The sequence below is a fragment of the Tenrec ecaudatus genome, chromosome 4 (assembly GCF_050624435.1).
Source record: "Tenrec ecaudatus isolate mTenEca1 chromosome 4, mTenEca1.hap1, whole genome shotgun sequence".
In the NCBI taxonomy this organism is placed as follows: domain Eukaryota; kingdom Metazoa; phylum Chordata; class Mammalia; order Afrosoricida; family Tenrecidae; genus Tenrec; species Tenrec ecaudatus.
In genome coordinates this window covers 14,749,928-14,752,139 of record NC_134533.1, presented here as the reverse complement: position 1 = coordinate 14,752,139, position 2,212 = coordinate 14,749,928, and the positions used below count along the sequence as shown (strand labels likewise).

At 37.0% G+C, this 2,212-nt stretch overlaps 1 protein-coding gene across 1 annotated transcript; it reads right to left on the bottom strand.

Annotated features, from left to right (window-relative positions):
* Window positions 1–681: 681 nt before the first annotated feature.
* Window positions 682–1,635, bottom strand: LOC142445636 (olfactory receptor 5A1-like). The gene has a single exon (XM_075547585.1). It carries the CDS (start codon window positions 1,633–1,635, stop codon window positions 682–684), a length of 954 nt encoding a protein of 317 aa, XP_075403700.1.
* Window positions 1,636–2,212: the final 577 nt, after the last annotated feature.

The following is a 2,212-nucleotide window of genomic DNA, read 5'->3' as shown; positions in this document are numbered from 1 at the left end:
CCAAAATATGCTACCACAAAGTGTGCTCCAGGCCCATCTATTACCAGAAATTGGTTGTTTTTTTACCTTCCTTCTGGAATCAAGGGATTTTCCTAAATGTTAGCCTTGAAAGTGTCCTTTCCCTCTTACTCTTCATTTCTCCTTGAGGTAAAATGAAAGTAACAAGATTCCACGGAGGTAAACCCAAACAAAGCTCAATCCCTATCCTCTTTATCTCCCTTCTCTTGTTTTGAGATCAATATTAAAAAGTGTTCCTATAAAATTATTTTTAATTTTTCAAATATTTAATTTTATATATCATTTACTTTTATCTTTATTGAAACAAAAATAAAATAAAGAAAGAAACTCCGTGAAGGAGGAAACATGTGTCCTATATTGTTCTCACTTATATACATATTCTATCTACCAACACTATTCTTCTCAAATCACAAGCAACTTTTTGACTTTTAGGTACCTGAGTTCTAATTATGGGAACTGGTTTTATAAATTATATTCAAGTCACTGCTCCTGTTTACTTGTTGATGGCAACTAAGGTTAATGACACCAAGAAATAAGGAAGACAAGTTTTTTACATTACACTGTCTAGTACTCCTTTGATATGCAAAAAATCCATTTACATAAGTCTACCTCCATTCTTCTTATAATGGTAATAATACCTTGCAAATAGTACTCTAACAGAGCTCAGTCTTCAGTCCTCTTGCTAAGCCTCTTGAGGGCTGCTTTGATCTCCTTGTTTCTTAGACTATAGATCAGAGGGTTTATCATGGGGATGATAATGACATAGAACACTGATACCACTTTGTCCTGCTTCATGGATTGACTAGACTTGGGGCACAAGTACACAGAGAGAACTGTGCCATAGTAGATGGTCACTGCTGCCAGGTGGGACGCACAGGTATTGAAGGCCTTGGCACTACCTTTGCCTGAGGATATTTTCAAGACAGAAGCTACAATGAAACCATAGGATAACAGGATAATAAACAAAGAACCAAACCCAATAAGAATAGCTACCAGAATGAGAGCTATTTGACTGATGAAGGGCTTAGAGCAAGACAAAGAAACAATCTGAGGCAGGTCACAGAAGAAATGTTGAATGACATTTGGCCCACAAAAAGAAAGATGAAGGCAAGATAGTGCTTGAGATAAACTACTGAAGAATCCACTCACATAGGCCCCAGCTACCATCTTTCCACAGATGCCAGGAGCCATGATGGTTGTGTACTGCAGAGGGCGGCCAATAGCTACATATCTATCATAGGCCATGGCAGCCAACAGGCAACACTCCGTCAGACCCATCCAGGCCACAAAAAAATACTGAGTGGCACAGGCAAATAAGGAAATTGTTTTTTCCTCTTTTAGGAAATCAGAAAGCATTCTTGGGCTGATGGAAGAAGAAAAGCAGATGTCAATAAATGAGAGGAAACTGAGGAAAAAGTACATGGGCGTGTGCAGGTGGGAGTCGATCCTAATTAGGAGAATGAGGCCCAGATTCCAGATAAGGGTCACAAGGTAGGTTCCTAGGAATACTGGAAAGAGGAGGAACTGAAGTTCTTTTTCATCGGTGAGCCCCAGGAGAACAAACATTGTAACAGAAGAGTAGCTTCCATTCCATTCCATGTATCTGCTTTTTAGCATCTGCTGAAGAAAGGTGGACAAAAAGAAATAGCTTTATTCCCAAAAATGATACAAAAGAATTCATCTTTTATTATAGTCATGAATCTGACTACTTTTTCAACATTAAATTATCAAAATTGAGTTAATATGATCATATTTCAGATGGTCATCAACCTTTACTAAAAATTTTATTTATTTATTTTGATATCTTTATGTACATTGCTCTTGATTCAATCCCACAACTTGTCTAGTTTTTTATATTACGGTTTAGAGTGTCAAATATTTTCTTAAGATAGTGTCTAAATTCTGTAAAGATATACTCAGGAATATACTTTGTCTTTCACGACTTTTGAATTTTTTTCAGCTTCCTTACATAGTGGCAATTGATGACCTGTTCCACATTCGGTCCTTGGTTTCGTTTTGACTGAAGATACTGAGCCTCCCGACCTTTTCCAAAAATATTATCTGCTTGATTCTTGTGTATTACGGTTGGTAGGATCCATTTGGATAGTTGCTATTTATGTTGTTGAAAAGGAGTAATTGCAATGACTAATTCATTGATTGACCTTACAAATTCACTCATGGGACCCTCAGCATT